Source organism: Oncorhynchus clarkii, chromosome 16, assembly GCF_045791955.1.
Source record: "Oncorhynchus clarkii lewisi isolate Uvic-CL-2024 chromosome 16, UVic_Ocla_1.0, whole genome shotgun sequence".
NCBI lineage: Eukaryota > Metazoa > Chordata > Actinopteri > Salmoniformes > Salmonidae > Oncorhynchus > Oncorhynchus clarkii.
This window is the reverse complement of record NC_092162.1, coordinates 39,317,731-39,334,868: the sequence shown is the minus strand read 5'-3', so window position 1 is coordinate 39,334,868 and position 17,138 is coordinate 39,317,731. Positions and strand designations below refer to the sequence as shown.

General features: G+C 43.0%; 3 protein-coding genes across 7 annotated transcripts in view; 1 reads left to right on the top strand and 2 right to left on the bottom strand.

Annotated features, from left to right (window-relative positions):
* Positions 1–659: 659 nt before the first annotated feature.
* LOC139368416 (zinc finger protein Eos-like) lies at positions 660–7,809 on the bottom strand. The gene is made up of 8 exons (XM_071107279.1): positions 7,767–7,809; positions 6,568–6,622; positions 6,297–6,386; positions 5,223–5,501; positions 4,900–5,067; positions 3,851–4,009; positions 3,499–3,636; positions 660–3,372 (listed from the first exon to the last, which is right to left on the bottom strand). The coding sequence occupies exons 2-8, from the start codon at positions 6,605–6,607 to the stop codon at positions 2,429–2,431; spliced, it is 1,818 nt and encodes a 605-aa protein (XP_070963380.1). The 5' UTR covers positions 6,608–6,622; positions 7,767–7,809; the 3' UTR covers positions 660–2,428.
* A 452-nt stretch (positions 7,810–8,261) lies between these two features.
* LOC139368417 (DnaJ (Hsp40) homolog, subfamily C, member 22) lies at positions 8,262–13,091 on the bottom strand. 3 transcript variants are annotated; one of them, XM_071107282.1, is made up of 5 exons: positions 12,988–13,091; positions 10,352–10,951; positions 9,655–9,841; positions 9,182–9,287; positions 8,262–8,937 (listed from the first exon to the last, which is right to left on the bottom strand). In XM_071107282.1, exons 2-5 carry the CDS (start codon positions 10,908–10,910, stop codon positions 8,749–8,751), a joined length of 1,041 nt encoding a protein of 346 aa, XP_070963383.1. In that variant the 5' UTR covers positions 10,911–10,951; positions 12,988–13,091; the 3' UTR covers positions 8,262–8,748. The 3 variants fall into 3 exon arrangements, with proteins under 3 accessions (XP_070963383.1, XP_070963381.1, XP_070963384.1); XM_071107280.1 differs by having other exon boundaries at positions 10,352–10,988; positions 12,988–13,075; XM_071107283.1 differs by lacking the exon at positions 12,988–13,091 and adding an exon at positions 12,945–12,961.
* Positions 13,092–13,453: 362 nt separating this feature from the next.
* LOC139368415 (limb development membrane protein 1-like) overlaps positions 13,454–17,138 on the top strand; it is a 38,448-nt gene continuing 34,763 nt past the window's right edge. The window contains exons 1-2 of one of the 3 annotated variants that reach the window (XM_071107277.1): positions 13,605–13,668; positions 13,825–13,888. In XM_071107277.1, coding sequence (XP_070963378.1) covers positions 13,826–13,888 — 63 coding nt within the window. In that variant the 5' untranslated portion in view covers positions 13,605–13,668; position 13,825. Of the gene's footprint in view, positions 13,889–17,138 lie in introns of all 3 variants that reach the window. The other 2 variants (XM_071107276.1, XM_071107278.1) reach the window with 2 other exon arrangements.

The following is a 17,138-nucleotide window of genomic DNA, read 5'->3' as shown; positions in this document are numbered from 1 at the left end:
CCATCCAACCTCACTGAGCTCGAGCTGTTTTGCAAGGAGGAATGGGAAAAAATGTCAGTCTCTCGATGTGCAAAACTGATAGAGACATACCCCAAGCGACTTACAGCTGTAATCGCAGCAAAAGGTGGCGCTACAAAGTATTAACTTAAGGGGGCTGAATAATTTTGCACGCCCAATTTTTCAGTTTTTGATTTGTTAAAAAAGTTTGAAATATCCAATAAATGTCGTTCCACTTCATGATTGTTGTTGATTCTTCACAAAAAAATACAGTTTTATATCTTTATGTTTGAAGCCTGAAATGTGGCAAAAGGTCGCAAAGTTCAAGGGGGCCGAATACTTTCGCAAGGCACTGTATTTACAATTATAAAATGGGGTTTGAGCCCTGAATGCTGATTGGCTAAAAGCCATGGTATAACAGACTGTATACCATGGGTATGACAAAAATGTACTTTTATGTTGGTAACCAGTTTATAATAGCAATAAGGCACCCTGGGGGTTTGTGTATATGGCCAATATACCACGGTTAACGGCTGTATTCAGGCACTCCGCGTTTCGTCAAGCTTAAGAACAGCCCTTAGCCGTGGTATATTGGCCATATACCATACCCCTCGTGCCTTATTGCTTAATCATAGCAGTCAAATAAATTAAATCGACAGCCATTGGTGGAAAATTATCTGGCGAGTTTAATAAGGACAAATTATATTTTCTCTTGCGATATATTCAAATGAGTTTATTCGGAAAAAATATTATTTTGATAAAAAAAAACTATTTAGCTTCTAACGTCGTTACAAGTTACGTTGATTTGTTGATTTTCCTTCTTTATTGGCTTGATAACATTATGAAAAAATAGTTTTATTGTATAAATGTGGAAACTCTTCTCTTGCTGTAAAAAAAATGTTGGCCTAGTTTTCAGTCCTTTTGGGGGGTATTTTCTGGTCATTGGGCTACAGATTTGAGCAAAACCTGGCAACCCTGATTGCTCTGTTGGTGCTTGAGGTTACTTCACAGTTCATACATAATTAATTTGTCATCACACAGTGGAAAGGATAAATGAATGAGAAACTGATAAGCACATTCATACGTCCTAGAATTATCCTATGTACATCAAGTGCATTCATAGTACAATTTGATTTGAGTTTTTTTAAAGATACCAATACATTTGTTTGTCATTTTTCACAGGAGGATGCAAACAAAGACTAAACATTTCACATAAAACACTGAATTTGGTCTCAAACATTGTACACTTCACACACTGCAAAAACTCAAATGCATTTAGAGGTTTTCGGTTGCTTTAAAAATCGCAGGAGGTAACATTTTCTGGATTAATAATGGGCTGCTTGTGCTGTGGCTGGACAAGATTTGGGATATAGCTGACCACATCTACCAAAACTATGCTAAACGCACACTACAACATACATATATTCACATAACTATACAAAAGTAGAGAAACTTCGATAGACTGAAATATTTTTTTAAGTGCTTTTCTCACTATTCAGTTTCCATTTGTGCAAATGGAGTCTACCCATCAAAGTAGTAGTCCTCGTTTCCTGGACCATTCTGTGGAAGTTGACATCGAGTCACCTCTGTAAAATTGGGATGGAGATTACAAGACATAAATAAAGCACCCATTTTAAGTGGAGGGACAGACCAATACATTACCCAGTTCTGTAGATGGCCTGTCTCATTAAGAAAATCCTATAAAACCCTGTTCATCTGGTGTGCAGAGCATTCTTATACAAAGTCATAAATTAAAGCGTTACAATATAATTTATCAGTGCATTACAGCAATCTCAGACAACAAAACCCTCCAAAGGTAAAAGTCAATTTCACTTCACACTATTATCACATTTAAGCAAAGAATCTAAAAGTGCAATCCTCAATCGCATATGACCACCTCAGTCAACTCCTATCTATCACTGGATGGTTCAAGAGTCTGATCTGCACCGGAATTACAAGTCTCCTATTAATTAACTCTCTACTTCTCCACCCCTGAAATCTGTAACCATCCACAGTAAACGATCCATGTCACCTAAATATTGAAGTGCCCTTAAACAGGATATTTTACGTTCATCATAATCTCCTTTACACATGATCACGTACTCTAAAAAATAATTAACTTAATGGTTTGCTGCTATGTAACAGTTAAGGCAATGTGTGTCTGTCTCTGTGTAACGTGGTGCAGAACAAACCTGAGCCCATGTCTTCTTAAAGCAGCAGACACCTCCCTCCCTCCCTAGCCAGTCCCAATTCGCTCCCACCTCTACCCTTGGCTTTAATGATGTGAATAGATCTGTAAGGTGGAAGCAATACAGAGAAAGCTCCACCAGTACACTGATTATCCCAATCCAGACCCTTCAGATTTGTGTAAACATTGAAGGGGAAGGGTTAGGGCCAAGTTGGGACCGAATCTGCCCTTTAACTCCCCTCGTCAGCCCACCTGGTGCTCCCCGCGGATGATGTGCGAGGTGAACTGGTAACGGCCCTGGCTGTGGTGCCCACAGACGTTGCACTGGAAGGGCTGGCGGAAGCCGTGGCAGCCCATGTGGATGGTGAACATCACGTGGTCCAGGAAGAACATGCGACAGTGCTCACAGCGGAATGACCGCACCGCTCGCCCCTCCCCGTCCACCACCTGTATAGAAGCCTCCTTGGAGATGGAGGGTGACCCTAAACCGGGGGTCCTCGATCCCTTCACGCTAGTTGGGATGGTGGTGTCGATGGGCACGGGGCAGGCCCTGTCTCCTCTCTCCCTTTCTATGTCTGGGTCGTTGGCTTGGCTGGGGTTGGGACGGAGATGGGTGCGGCTGCGGAGCAGGCCTGGGGTTGGGTAATGTAGATGAGGGAGGAGGTGGGGGTTGTTGGAGTTGCTGGTTGGAGCTGTAACCCTGGTGCTCTGCTGCTCCTCTGCTGTGCTCTCTGTGTCAGACTTGTCTTTGAAATCGTGGCAGCCGTTGCTGGGGCCGTTGCTGGGGCCGTTGCTGACAGTGAGGCTGTGGATGTTGCTGTGACCTGAGGGAACGTTCTTGTGTCCCTCGCCTGCTTCCCGTCCAGCGAGCTCCACAGACACGGCCACATCTCCAGCTCCACCATTGACCTGGGGACCCAGAGGAGTCCGGTGGCTGTAAACAGAGCTGATGACTGGGCTGGAGTCGGACAGGCAGGCAGGGTAGGGCAGGACCAGCTGAGGGGGCTTAGACCCAGGGTCCTCACCACCTCCACACTTGCGGAGGAACCTGCCCCCAATCCCTGCTAACCCTGTAGCACCAGCTTCTCCATCAAGGTCAGAGTGCAGGTCCCCATTCTTATCCTCTTCAGGGCCAGGGGATAGTTCATAAGGTAGATCACGGTTGTTGAGCCTCATGTGCTTTTCTCCTGTAAAGAAAAGGACACATCAGTGTTGATGACCTCAGGTTCATAGGACTGTATCAATTTGTTAAAGCAATGTTGGGCTTCAGTACCTTCAGGAACGTGGAAATATATAAACAGGAGAAAACTCACCCAGAAACTTCTGTGGTGTGGACCTCTTTCGTTTGGTGACGCTGTTGACCAGCCTGTGTACGAAGGACTGTTTTTCAGTGGACGGCTGGAGGACAGGCTCTGGCTCAGGGATCAGCTCCATGCCTGGGGACTCCTCCCCTACACAAAACACAGGAGACTCTGTTCAAATGCATTGACATAATACTGGAAAAACAGTCTTCTGGGTCACAGTACATTGACTGGGCCAGTGAGCTCAGATTGAACTAACACAACATGAAGGCGCAAAGTGCATTTCAGCATGTTTGTGTGGATGATGACAGAGTCAATGTGTGTTACCCTGTACATTTCACATTACGATGTGTGTGTATGTTACCCTGTGTAGTGGGGACAGTGCTGAGTGCTGGCTGATGGTTCTGTAGACTCTTTAAGTAGTTGTGGCTGCGTTCAAGGTGTTCCTCCAGGGTACTCTGCTGCTTGTAGCTACGACCACAGTAACTGCATTTGTAAAGTTTACCCACTGTCAGAGAGGGCACTGCAGCACAGAAACACAGCGATTCATGGGTCAATCAATGGGTAAATGCATCCTTCTCTTTTGGTCTTTTTTGGTAAAATGAGGTCTACAAAATATGACAAAACTACTGATTGTTTCCTAGGGAAGTTAGTTATTCCTGCAAGTAAGTCAAATAAAAAAGATACATGTAGTTGTGCATAATTAGAGTTTTATTCAATCATTCAGTTCTAGTTCATGACCTAGTCGTTACACTATGTACTCCCCCTTCTCCGTGAATTCCCGAAGTTGTTCTCTGTTCCACGCCTACGACGTTAAAAAACACTCAACTCTCCACCGCAACGTTCCACCTTACCAAGCAGTCGGAGAAACTGACGTCATTTCACCGAAATCCGACGTTGTGCAAGTTTGCTTTCTTCGAAAATGAACCTATTTGTTCAGAACAGCAAGGCAGAGACCCACCAGGGCTTGCCTGTCTCTATCAACAACTGTTGAATGCATGTCTACATTAAATTGAAAAACACCAACAGGACATCCTGTTTTGAATACTTTTAAATGTCATTTCTTGCACATGTGGTAACTTACATTCCTGTAAAGACAATAGTTATCTATTTCCTCTGAGCCCCACTCTAGAGCTAAATTGACTTTTCTAATGCAATCACTTGCATTGTGCTATAGATTTGTACTTTTTCTAGATGCAATATGATAAAAATGTAGTACGAAGTGCAGACACCTAATACTGAGAAGTGATGGTATTACAATACTCTTACATTACATAGTGAGCTAATACCTTGTTACAACACAATGGGACTGAGGCTGGTAGAGGCACTATTCCCCATCTGGTACCACTTAGAGCCCAAATGGTCTCACCAGTTTCCTGGCTTGACATTAGAAAGCAGGCTACTGTGTCTTACCAGTGTGTGTGCGGATGTGTCCAGAGAGTGCGTCCCGGCGGCGACAGGCGTAGTTACAGAAGGGACATTTAAAGGGTTTCTCTCCAGAGTGCAGCTTTGTGTGGCGCAGCAGATTCCCCTTCTGGGTGAAGGAGGCTCCACACTGGTTACACTGGAATGGACGCTCACCTGACAAAATACACACACACACTTCATTCCTCGTTATCCATGTCAATACTACCAAGTTGTAGCAAGGTAGTCGATCCATATCAAATCACAATTTTTACAGCTAAGCCAAAGGAGTGTGGTCTATGAGGTCTAACCTGCAGTCTATCCATCCTCACCTGTGTGGCTGCGTTTGTGCACTGTTAGTACATTGGGCCCGATGCAGACCATTCCACACACGTCACATTGGAGCTTACAATTGGGCAGTCGGATGGGACCGGCAGATGCAGGCTGAGGACTGGCCAGCTCCCCGTAACCCTTTCCTGGTCCTCCCCATACCCCACTCCCCTCTTCTGTCTTGTCCCCTCTGTCATCATCCCTCTCTCCATCTCTTCTCTCTGGCTGTGGAGAACCTGCAGACTCATTGTCACTGTAGAGTTCTACCTTAATGGTGCTCACTAAGGAAAGTGGAGACAGGCGAGAGACGTTTTGTTAATAATCATCAGAGCTTAGCATACGGAAACGTATTTCTTAAATTGCACTGAAGTAAATCTTTATATATTGAAATACCAATAAAAATGTATTGTATGGAAATAATTCCTCCAAGGGAGATAACTGCCAGTGTTCTTTCAGTCAGTTTTGCATGTGATATATTAAATACAGTACAGTCAATAGGTTACCGAGATCATGGATAGGAGACAAACATTGAGTATACAAAACATTAAGAACACCTGCTCTTTCAATGACATAGATTGACCAGGTGGATCCAGGTGAAAACTATCATCCCTTATTGATGTTACTTCAATTCACTTCAATCAGTGTAGATGAAGGGGAGGAGACAGGTTAAAGAAGGATTTTTAAGCCTTGAGACAATTGAGACATGGAGTGTGTGTGTGCCATTCAGAGGTTGAATGAGCAAGACAAAATATTTAAGTGCCTTTGAATGGGTTACGGTAGTAGTACACCCGTTTGTGAAGAACTGCAACGCTGCTGGGTTTTTCACACTCAACTGTTTCCCTTGTGTATCAAAAATGGTCCACCACCCAAAGAACATCCAGCCAACTTGGCACAACTGTGGGAAGCATTGGAGTCAACATGGGCCAGCATCCCTGTGGAACACTTTTGACACCTTGTAGAGTCCATGCCCCGATGAATTGAGGCTGTTCTGAAGGCGGGAGGGGGGAGGGGTTGCCACTCAATACTAGGAAGGTGTTATTAATGTTTTGTACACTCAGTGTATAGCGATGACTGACCACTAAGAGATCTGTTTGGAGTGGTCAATGTTGGAACCCTCAGACCTCCACAGAAATCACCTCGCTCCTTTGCCGACTCTCCTCCACTGCCTGTGAAGACACACGTACGTACGCACACACACACACGCATACACACACACACACAGTATGCACTTGTATTTCATGTATTGAACCAGGCCTAAATATAATTAGACCGATTGTGTTACTTCTAAAAAATACTTTTTGGAATAAGACTTGGTAGAACAAGAAACACCCACTGTTTTTTCCATACCTGACATATATGAAAATCCATTGCAGTCATCAGCATTCATTCTCTCTCCAGCTGACTAGGGCACAGAGAGAAAAACAGACAAGTCAGAGCAATGATGTGGTCCCACTCATGAGATATTCTAGCATACAACAATCGTTCATCTTGAGCATGCTCACTTGTCATTCAAATTGATGCCATTTTGGGTACAATTGTATGATGCTCACCATGTTAAATCTATTCTTTATGGCAGCTTTCTTTTTCAAATATCTGACTGCAGTAAATGCAGTAATAGATTGTTTGACACAAGTTTGTATTGTCTGTCTAACTGGCAATTGTCTCTAGTCTATCTAGATCACCTATACTCAGTTGCCAGGAAATGCACAGAAGTTCAACATTTATAGTCAGTGCTGAAGTGTGACACTTGAACTCTCCTCCCTCCTCCACCACATACCCAGGAAATGTGGAGTACATGTTTTATCACATTTCTCTGGTTTATCATCATGATAAGTAAATCAATCATAGCATTGTATTATTTTCATGTATTTTAAATGTTACATGGATCTTCAAATCAAACCCAAATGTAACATTTTGGTTACTGAGTGATCCTGGTGAGGCCAATATAAAGCTATCCATCCATCAGCAAGAGGATGGACGGTCTACCCCCCAGCCTTTGGTACCGCCGGTGCGCCAATCATATTAATGGAAGATATTCATTGGGTGAATTCATTATGGAAACCGTTAACTCTTTAGATCCAAACGGAAGCAAACAGAGCAAAACGAGAGTTTCTGTTGGACAAATTCAAGTAGGTCCCTCCCCTTTTCGTTCCGTTTAAGAAACGTTTTTCAACAGAATTGGCGGAATGAATATACCCCTGACATTCGTTTCGTGTTGCCATGTCACTGCTGGCTTTGATGGAACAAGTTGATGATGGAACGTGACAGGTTAATAAGGACGCGATAAATAAATATTGGTGCAAACAAGCATCAAAAGTCAACACAAATGCCATTTAGATGGGCACTTCCCCGATTGATGCAGCTGTCATCCGAAAATGACATGTCAGTCAAACTAGCGGAATAATGTTTCTTCTGAGACGTTGCTATGGCACCCACCACCCGACGAAATGCTGTCCACCTGAACTAGCCCGAAACATATCCTTGCCAAAATGTCACTTTCTTTGACTAAACGCTGTTGTTAACAAGTGCATCACCCTCTTCCTTACCTGACGAACGACTATTGTTGTCGTTTTTAAATGTCAGAATATCTGTTTGTTGTCTCTGGCGACGGCAGCATCTCCGGATATAAATTTTACCTGACAACTTCCGGGCCCATATTGGGCCCGATGCAATCTGGGATCCTTGGGACGTCCATAAACCATTGAAGTTGAAATGCAAAATGGGTAAGAGTTATGGTTTATAGGGTAGGGACGTCCCAAGGAACACGGATAGCACTGACCGCTGGCATACAGGCCGAATAGCCTACAACAGATTGGGCGCGTTCCTCTGCCCAGGCGTTGCTGACGCATACCAGGTCTTACAACGCCTGGATAGGTTTTACCCACTGGCTAACCACATCAAAAGTTATATAAATTTGGTGCCCGACTGCACAGTCGATGACGTGGCACGCAACCATTAGTTGAAACATGCAACTTCTAGGGAAGACGACTATAACCTGATCAGTAGCCAGTGATTGCCGAAAACATCGATGCACAGGCTAATTAAAGATGTGGAAAACAGCAGATTTATTGAGGCACCAAAAAGTACGTATTTTAAATCAGAAAGGTGTGATGTTTGGGTACTGGTCTAGAGAGCATTTTTCTATTATATGAATTGACAGTCATTATAGTTGGCGTTCTACAATTCACCACAAGATGGCAGCAATGTATTTTTGTCATTATAAGAGAGCAACCATAATATTGGAGTCACTATTATCAAGAAGTTGTATACAGAACATATGTTTTAACATCAACCCCAATGTACAGCTGTCTAACAGCTTGAAATTGTTTACAATATTGCTGTGCTGCTGTAATCCTGTTATAAGAACCCGTGTGACATGTTTGTCTGAGAAAATAAAATACATATCATTAAAAAAAGAGAGAGCAACCTGGCTACGACAAAATGTAATCTGCATCTAGAAAGTATCCCTTCTTGGCTTGGATAAAACACATTATGCCAATTGATCCTGTGAGCGGACGACCATCGAAATCATTTATTTCGATGCTCAGGCTTCTGTCCTCTGAGCAGAGTCTCATAGGCTTCTTGGATCTGTATAAACATCTTCTGTGCCTCTTCCATCTTGCTGCCAGGGTTGTGGTCTGGGTGCCACACCTTCACCAGCTCTCTGTAGCTACGTGTTATCTCATCCATAGAAGCCTCCTTATTCACTGACAACATCTGAAACACAACAGAGACCTGTACAGCATGGGCAGGCATAGTAGGGCATGCTCATTGAAATACAGAAAATCGAGCCAACCAGCAGCATCAATGGGATTTGACTGCATTATTGCTGTTGTAACCGCACCAAAGGCAGCCACATCGATTGGATATTGCTATGGTAACTACCCCAGGGGCAGTAACATCATTGGTATCGACCCCTCTGCTATAGCTCAATGTTTCAATGTTACACAGTCATACTCACTTGCAGTGCCTCTCTCTCCCTCTGACTGCGCTCTGTGAGCAGGATCTCCAAAACCTTCCTCCAGCTCTCCTCCGAGGGGCCCCAGCCAGTGAAAGCACCCAGTATCCTATTAGTTTTAGTTTAGTTCAGTTTAGGTTTGAAAGATACTCATTATACATCGGACCAGAGGAGGCTGGTGGGGGGAGCTATAGGAGGACGGGATCATTGGAATGGAATTAATGAAAAGGTATCAAACACATCAAACATATGGAAACCACATTTGACTCAATTCTATATATCCCATTATAGCCATTACAATGAGCCAGTGCTCCTATAGCTCCTCCCACCAGCCTCAGGACTAATCTTCCTGGGTTCATACTCAAACACATAAACAAGAACAAAATCCTATCCCTAAAAAGATCAATTCAGCAACTTCTTAAACTTATATTTGATTGTTTGTATGTTTGTTTGTTTGTTTCTAGTTATGGTTGTACCTGTAGGGTAGCAGCAGGAAATACTCCACCACTGAGCGGAGCCAGGGAAAGAACCAGAACATGTCCAGCAGGGCTGCCACACAGTCAGACAGGTAGTAGAGAGTGGCTGTGGTGTTGTGGAAGATACTGTATCCCAGTGGAGCTGAGAATGCCAGCCAGACGAGGGCCAGACGGTAGAGACGAGGACCTATAGACAACAGGAAGAGACGCATATGGATACAAGTAACACGATATTAGTAACAAGGAGGAGAATTGTTGATTCAGCGTTAGACACCAAGATACATTTTTTTTTTTATGACTGAAAACATAGGAAGGACAATATTTTATACTACTCTATAGATATAGCAACAGTATCTGCATGTCTTCTGTAGTAATGGCCTCCAGGGCCAGCAACGTCAATATTTTTATTTAAAAAATGTAACTAGGCAAGTCAGTTCAGAACAAATTCTTATTTACAATGACGGCCTCGGAACAGTGGGTTAACTGCCTTGTTCAGGGTCAGATTTTTACCTTGTCAGCTCAGGGAGCTCGGTTACTAGTCCAACGCTCTAACCACTAGGCTACCTGCCGCCCCTACTTTATAGATAGTACTTGCTGTAAAAGGCCATCATAGGCAGGTTTGGGTGGACTTTGGCCTATTGTAATAGTGGAACATAGGTGGTTGGAGATTTCAAATCATGGGCCATGGTCTACATACCCAGTTCTTGTTGACTCCCAGAAGATGGATGGGTTTTGAACCTGCGGTGCTGTGACGCTGTGACGCTGGCAGCGATACTGATGGGCAGAGGGGAGATGGTGCTGCCATAGAAGATAGGGGAGGTGATGACACAGGCGATGAGGGTCTTGTGTAGGTCAGTTGTCTGCTCTCCCACACTGGAAACCAGGTGGACCCCGGCGCCCACACACAGCGGCAGTACAATCAGGTAGAAGAAACTCAGTGAGTTCAGGCCGATCAGTGCCACCGTTCCGAAATAGATCCCTACGGAAATCTGACCAGCAAATCTGGCAACGCTCACAGGTGGAGGTCTGGCTATAGGGTGCCTTTTGCTATCTCTTAACCCTCCCACTGTCTCCCGGTTGGCTTCTCCCACATATGCAGGGATACGAAAGAACTCTCTGGCCCAGCCAACTCCAAAGCCCCCAAGGGTTAGCATCCATAGCAGGGCATGGCTGTCTCTTCCTAAGTACAGGTGATGAAGGCCCAACGGTCCACCCATTGCCCATAAGGCATAGGTGACAGTCACACTTTTCGTCATGATGATAGGATGGATAGGATCTCAGTGGATCAACGTTTGGACTATAGAAGAAAAACAGTCATCCTTGAAGACGAGAGTCTGCATTTCATAAGCAAAAAGTTGATTATTTATGAAAGAAGGTTAAGTCACAGGCTGAAAGTAATGAGCAAAAACGATGATATACGAGAACATACACAGCATTCAGGGAAATACATACACGTCTTCATTGAAGGAAATAAATATGACACACATTGTAACTATGTAACAGTTATCATAGCCTAATTATGTAATTAGCACTGAACAAAAATACAAACATAACATGCAACAATTTCAAAGATTTTACTGTCTTACAGTTCATATAAGGAAATCGGTCAATTGAAATAAATTCATTGGGCCATAATCTATGGTTTTCACATGACCAGGAATACAGATATGCATCTGTTAGTCAAAGACACCTTCAAAAAATGTAGGGGTGTGGATCAGAAAACCAGTCAGTATCTGGTGTGACCACCATTTGCCTCATGCAGCGCGAGACATCTTCGCATAGAGTTGATCAGACTGTTGATTGGGGCCTGTGGAATGTTGTCCCACTCCTCTTCAATGGTTGTGCGAAGTTGCTCAATATTGGCGGGAACTGGAACACACTGTTGTACACGTCAATCCAGAGCATCCCAAACATGCTCAATGGGTGACATGTCTGGTGAGTATGCAGGCCATGGAAGAACTGGGATATTTTCAGTTTCCAGGAATTGTGTACAGATCCTTGCGACATGGGGCCTTGAATTATCATGCTGAAACATGAGGTGATGGCGACGGATGAATGGCACGACAATGGGCCTCAGGATCTCGTCACGGTATCTCTGTGCATTCGAATTTGCATTGATAAAATCCAATTGTGTTCGTTGTCCGTAGTTTATGTCTGCCCATACCATAACCCACCGCCACCATGGGGCACTCTGTTCACAACATTGACATCAGCAAACCGCTCCCCCACACGATGCAGTACACATTACGCTGTCTGCCATCTGCCCGGTTGCCATCTGCCCGGTACAGTTGAAACCGGGATTCATCCGTGAAGAGCACACTTTCCAGAGTGCCAGTGGCCATCGAAGGTGAGAATTTGCCCACTGAAGTCAGTTACGACGCCGAACTACAGTCAGGTCAAGACCCTGGTGCGGACGACGAGCCCACAGATGAGCTTCCCTGAGACGGTTTCTGACAGTTTGTGCAAAAATTATTTGGTTCTGCAAAACCACAGTTTTATCAGCTATCTGGGTGGCTGGTCTCAGACGAAGAAGAAGCTGGATGTGGAGATCCTGGGTTGTCATGGTTACACATGGTCTGCGGTTGTAAGGCCGGTTGGACGTACTGCCAAATTCTCTCAAACAACGTTGGAGGCGGCTTATCGTAGGAAAATTAACACTCAATTCTCTGGCAACAGCTCTGCTGGAAATTCCTGCAGTCAATTGCACACTCCCTCAAAACTGTGGCATTGTGTTGTGTGACAAAACGGCACATTTTAGTTTGGCCATTTATTGTTCCCTGCAAAAGGTGCACCTGTGTAATGAGCATGCTGTTTAATCAGATTATTGTTATGCCACACCTGTCAGGTGGATGGATTATCTTGGCAGAGGAGAAATGCTGACTAACAGGGATGTAAACAAATTTGTGCACAACATTTTTGAGAAATAAGCTTTTTGTGCGTATGGAACATTTCTGGGATATTTTACTTCAGCTCATGAAACATGGGACCAACACTACATGTTGCGTTTATATTTTTGTTCAGTGTAGCTCTCTGAACATTTGTTAATGTTTAGGAATGGGAAGAATGAAGGGACAGAATAAGAGATAAAAGATCAATACTACACACTATTATTATAAACAGTAAAAACAGTACACTTTGGGTGCTACCGATCCATAACATGATAACAAAGCTGGACTGATAAGAACAAGAATATGCCGTTTTCATTGAACAAAATGAATCACTGCAGTATATCAAATTCTCTATGAATTTACTGTTGATAGACCATAGAATGTACCATTGATTAGACTTACATAAATATGATTTTGAGTTATTTTGTAAAAGATACAAACTTACGACACAAATCAATCTTGGCAGTACAAATTCTTCCGTGGTTTAGAGATTGTTATTGCATCAGTAATGGACTTTGGATGGTGACAATGAAGTTGATAGGCCTTCTGGGCCCTGAATAGGCACAATAAACTTGATTCACACTTCCTGGATAACTGCAATGATAAAACAGGCGTAAATATGGTAATTTGGGACAGAATACTTTCAATGTTTTAATAGTGGTGGAAAGTAAACAAATGTGTGTACATGCATGTTCCTGTCAATATTATGCTTCAGAAATGTATTATTTTATTCTAGTAAAATACTTTGACAAAAATATCAGGGTCACACTGTGTTCAATTTGCATGAAACAATGCTTGGACCAATCAGCTCACAGCGAAGTCTCATCTGCCAATCACAATATACCCTAGGGAAATATTCAACCAATCAATACCAGATTTTTACATTTAATTGGAGAGGTGCGGTCCCCCCCACCGCCACCATGTTGTGTTTGGAATTAGCTGTGTTCTAATCTACTGTCATAAATGGAACTGTAAATTCGAATCTTAGAACAAAATGTCAGCAAGAAAATACATCTAACCACTCTCCTGGACCGCTCTCCCCTTTCTCCACCCCTGCCCACGGCCCGCCCCGCACGCTTAAAACGCACTGAGGACCGTGATGCTTGCTAGTGGAGTTGAAACAGGGGTACATGACCGTAGTTTTGCCATTAGTTTAGGACAAATGTAGGTAGCTTGCCACAATGTTCTAACCGGCGAGAGATGTTTTGTTGTTTTATCGCCCGGTCACCGCGCTTTTAGCCACGTTTTATGATATTTTAACCCATGCGTTATGGTTTCGTAGGATGGAAGTAGACGACGTGTCGGTTAGAGAGCAGCTTTTCCACAACAGAGTGCGAGAGACGTTTGTAAGTAACTTTAAACCTCATATAAGTTCATAGCGAGATGTTCATCCGTGCTAACTACATTGTTGAAATATTTTTAACTATTATGTGTGTTCAATGAAAACCATGCCATGGATGCAGTGGTGTTAACTACTTAAGTACATACTGAATATTTTTTTTATGGGGGTGTATCTGGATTCCGTAGGCTACTTTACTATTTATATTTTTGCCAACTTTTACTTTACTACATTCCTGACGAAAATGATGTACTTTATACTCCATAGATTTTCCCTGACACCCAGAAGTACTCGTTACATTTTGAATGCTTAGTAGGACAGGAAAATGGTCATATCCACGCACATTATCAAGATAACATCTCTGGTCATCCCTACTGTCTGATATCTGGCGGACTCACGAAACACAAATGCTTCGTTTGTAAATTATGTTGGATTGTACCCCTGGCTAAACGTAAATATTTTAAAACAAGACAATTGTGCCGTCTGATTTGCTTAATATAAAGAATTAGAAATGTATACGTTTACTTTTGATACTGAAGTATATTTAAAACTAAATGCTTTAACTCAAGTAGTATTTTATAATAACTGTAGCCATATGTTATTGCGGGGGACCCTTCAGCTGGTACTGTGTGTGTGTGTGTGCCTCCAGCTGGTCATTATCCAGTAATGTAGCTGAGGCATAGCCCAATATTGGACTAAAGAGCCTAAGGTTACTCCTTAGTCAAAGCACCTTACGTGTTCTGTTCAAAGGGCGATTTTTGGCTCTGGAAGCCAAAACAGCCAAATTCTCCATCTAAACGTGAATTGTTTTTCAATTGCGGTACGGTTCTAGAAACATAAATCCCTCTACTTACATATCATATAAACAATAATTTCACTAATGTACACTTACTGTACACCAAGTTGGGAGCAAGTCACTATTATTCGCGTCAGAAGCAAGTCTCGAGTCACATTCTAAGAACGAGTCGAGTCGCAAGTTTTTTTTCAATCTTAAGCCAAAAAATAATAATTTAATGCATGTAACAACTTGCTCAACTACAAAGCTTTGTCTATTTTATTGAGGCTACCAGACTACCCTTTACATTATTTTGTCTACAACATATTTATAATACGGGTTCCGTTGAGAAAATTGGACCTCCCTGAAATGACAATGGATAGCACTTACCATACCATCCCTGAGTCCCTGGGAAAAACAAAACAAATGACCCTCCCCTATACCCAAAATAATTAAAACAAAGTGGATAGCAGAGAACATGTCTACCGTTTACCCTCACTTCTTGAACAGACCAGAGCCTTGGATGTGCAGTTCTAGAAGCTGTTCTCTGTCCTGCAAGCATTAGGCTACATGGCAACGCAGGAATTCTGATGGTTGTGGGTTTGCAGACCATCGTGGACAAGAGTAGGGGTGTAAAGATCTCCTTTATAGTAAAAGCATTGCAGAAATCTATCATTGTATTTGCAGGTCTGAGGATAAAAAATGTAATGAACATTTAATGCAATTCTACGTCATTTTACATATAAGCATAATCTTTTATTAATGCCACACAAATGACTGAAATTACAGGCCAAGAATGGACAGAGATAGGCCTGTGTTCATAGAAGCTTATTTCTCCAATGCCAACTCAGTGTCTTGTTTGTAATGAAATTGTCCCTGTTTGCAAATAATTACATCTGAGACATCATTAGGAATCTGAGCATTGTACTTTCAAAAGTTCGGCCTACATTTCCACCCCCGACACAGTATGCTTACCGACTCAGAAACATTTAAGCTTTAGCTGCTGGCTACTCTTCCGTGGCGTAAACCCAATGAGAGAAGATCACACGTGTATCACCTAAATGCTGTCTGGGTTTGAACGTCTTATATTGTACAGAAAGTGAATAGTTCAGTCAATTGATGGTGACAGGATTATATTTCTTCCCAAGCAAAGTACATTTTCTGTCTCCTCTGCTATAGATGGTTGTAGATGTCTCTGAATGTCAAAGAAACAAAACATGAATATCCCCATATGCATCATAGTCGCGTCTTTCCCGGGTATTATACAGCTTTTTTTTGTAGCACAAAAATAGGATCTGTTTTATTTTCTTAAATCTTTAGGTAACGATGGCCTGTGCTTTCTGCCATTTTCTTTGACTCCTCCTGAACTGCCACTGTAGGCCTACATAGCACAGCCATTGGTTAGGCAGCAGACTAACAAGTTTTTGATCAGCAAGAGCAAAACAAGCTGAGGCTCGTGATCAAGACAATTTTTAAATTGAACCTTTATTTAACTAGGCAAGTCAGTTAAGAATGTGTTCTTATTTACAATGACCGCCTAGGAACAGTGGGTTAACTGCCTTGTTCAGGGGCAGAACGACAGATTATTACCTTGTCAGCTCAGGGTTTTGATCTAGCAACCTTGCGGTTACTGACCCAACGCTCTAACCACTAGGCTACCTGCCGCCCCAAAGACTAAGGAGATTGTGGACGCCCCATTCTCATTGACGGGGCTGTAGTGGAGCAGGTTGAGAGCTTCAAGTTCCTTGGCGTCCACATCACCAACAAATTAACATGGTCCAATCACACCAAGACAGTTGTGAAGAGGGCACAACAAAACCTATTCCCCCTCAGGAGACTGAAAAGATTTGGCATGGGTCCTCAGATCCTCCAAAGGTTCTACAGCTGCACAATCGAGAGCAATCCTGACGGGTTGCATCAATGCCTGGTATGGCAACTGCTAGGCCTCCGACCGCAAGGCACTACAGAGGATAGTGCGTACAGCCCAGTACATTACTGGGGCCAAGTTTCCTGCCATCCAGGTCCTCTATACCAGCCGGTGTCAGAGGAAGGCCCTAAAAATGGTCAGACTCTAGTCATACTGTTCTCTCTGCTACCGCACGGCAAGCGGTACCGGAGCACCAAGTCTAGGTCCAAGAGGCTTCTAAACAGCTTCTACCCGCAAGCCATAAGACTCCTGAACATCTAATCAAATGGCTACCCAGACTACTTTCACCCCCCCCCCCCTTATGCTGCTGCTACTCTGGTATCTATTAATAACTCTACCCACATGTATATAAATGATTGACTCTGTACCGGTACCCCCTGTATAAAGCTATTGTTATTTTACTGCTGCTCTTTAATTGTTACTTCTTATGTTTGTAGGTTTTTTCTTAACTGCATTGTTGGTTAGGGGCTTGTAGTAAGCATTTCACTACACCTGTTGTATTTGGTGCATGTGACAAATAACATTTGATTTGAATATCCATTGTGGTGAGTAATG